Source organism: Octopus bimaculoides, chromosome 25 (assembly GCF_001194135.2).
Source record: "Octopus bimaculoides isolate UCB-OBI-ISO-001 chromosome 25, ASM119413v2, whole genome shotgun sequence".
NCBI lineage: Eukaryota > Metazoa > Mollusca > Cephalopoda > Octopoda > Octopodidae > Octopus > Octopus bimaculoides.
In genome coordinates this window covers 35321897-35323845 of record NC_069005.1, presented here as the reverse complement: position 1 = coordinate 35323845, position 1949 = coordinate 35321897, and the positions used below count along the sequence as shown (strand labels likewise).

The following is a 1949-nucleotide window of genomic DNA, read 5'->3' as shown; positions in this document are numbered from 1 at the left end:
GTATACTTTATATGTTGTTTTTTTTTTATATATATCTATACTTTATATGTTTAAGAGCCATGGTAATATATATGATCAAATGTTTGGAGGTGTGGTCTTTATATATAAAGTCATTGACTCTAGTTTGATAGTTGTTCTGTGGTCAATGTTTTTTTTTTTTTATCTCTGTCTCAATTACATTTCAGCACTTCTTTTTTTGCAGTCCTGTAAACCCTTTTGTTTCTATAAAAGAGACAAAAGTTATTTCTTGCCATATACATACAGACATGCAGGAAGTAAATAGACACCTTTAATTTTCAAAATCTTTTAATATGCAAAGCAAACAATTGAAATGTAATCGATAGGCTGGACTACATACTTTAGTATTCAGTTGACATTCCCTTTGCAGTTTTTTGATTCAGAAACTCTTTTTGGCATTGAACTGATGAGCTTTGTGATTGTCTCTTGTGGAATTTCTGCCCACTTTTCACGCAACAATCGAAACAATTCATCTTTAGGTTTCTGTTGGGTTTTTTGTATAGCTCTATCTGGTATGCTCCAAAGATTTTCAATTGGGGTCATGTTGGGAGATTGGCTCAGCTAAAGAAGCTTTTTGATCCCATTTTCAGTCAGCCATTGTTGATTCCTTTTCGCTGTGTGGCATGGAGCCCCATCTTCCATGAATAAAAACTCATTTTTCGTTATGTTATCATGTGAATACATCGGAAGTAGTTCTTGCTTAAGTATTTCGATGTATTTTTCAGAGTTTATGGTTCCAACACATTTGATCAGCTCAGAACCACCATATAGCTCCGTATACCATTACAGAGATATTTCACAGTTAGTTGGAGTCATTTCAAATCAAATTCTTGATTGGGAAACCTCCAAACCCAAACACATCCACTGTCTGATAATAATGCAAAATCACTCTATCCCAAAATGAACTGTATTTTTCTGACATCTCCTTAGCCCATTTCTTTCTTTTCATAATATTAATTGGTTAAAGGAGAGGTTTTCTTCTAGCTGCTCGTCCATAATACCCAAGCTTATGCAGATATCTTCCTTGCTAACCTTCCTCTGATATTGCTGCACCTCTTACGTGTCCATAGCTTACACCAGGCACTATTTACTGAAAATATAATTCTTACTGAAACTTTTCCATTGTATGTAATAAAAACTTGTAATGTTTTTGCAGAGTAACCAATGGATAACTCAGGCCAAAATATACTGATTTTGGCCAAACTGAATGAAGTATGTGGCAACTCAAGTACAGCAACCCGAATTAAGTAAGTGGATTATCATCAGCACTAATCCATTTTAATCCTCTATTCTTTGATCCTGATACCATTAAATCGAAAATGCATTTTGCATGATAAAAGCTTTTTTTGTCATTAACATCTGTTTCCATTCTCTTTCTAGATGTCACCTTGCGAAAGTAGGTTTCCATTGTATCTTACAAGATGTTGGGTCAATTGAGTGTGTGGATGTTGTTCTACAACAGCATCAAATATCAGCCATATTGGCACTGCATGCTTACCATTCAGGAAAGATTCTTACAAGTAAGAAATATCTGCATATTACAATCAACATTCATTTTCTACATTGTCTTCAGTGACAATCTAATCCATGGCTGCCACCCTAGATATAATATGACTTTTGCCAAAACACCCCTACTTTCTCACACACAAGCCTGCTGTGTCTCTTCTCTCTGATTTTTCTGCCACAGCCTCTCTTCTTCACAGCTGTCTGGTCTTGTGCTACGTCCACTCAGGAACTCCCAACTCACTTACCTCTCATCATTTATATTGTAGCCATTCCCCCCCCCCCCAGGCTGTTCACAAACTATAATGCCCAGTTCTTACTTTTTAGATCATTGGGCTTTTTTTTTGGAATTCTTTCCTGTGCATTTCCTGCGGTGTTTTGAATTGTTATTATTCAAGAGGAACGATATTGGCACAAAACCAGCAATT

At 35.9% G+C, this 1949-nt stretch overlaps 1 protein-coding gene across 5 annotated transcripts in view; it reads left to right on the top strand.

The window, feature by feature from the left end:
* Window positions 1-1949, top strand: part of LOC106872873 (glycosyltransferase 1 domain-containing protein 1) — a 22329-nt gene that overhangs the window by 4022 nt on the left and 16358 nt on the right. For 2 of the 5 annotated variants that reach the window (XM_014920012.2, XM_052976752.1), the window contains exons 2-3: window positions 1175-1265; window positions 1399-1538. In XM_014920012.2, the coding sequence (XP_014775498.1) occupies window positions 1183-1265; window positions 1399-1538 (223 nt within the window). In that variant the 5' untranslated portion in view covers window positions 1175-1182. Of the gene's footprint in view, window positions 1-1174; window positions 1266-1398; window positions 1539-1949 lie in introns of those variants that run through there. The other 3 variants (XM_052976753.1, XM_052976754.1, XM_014920013.2) reach the window with 2 other exon arrangements.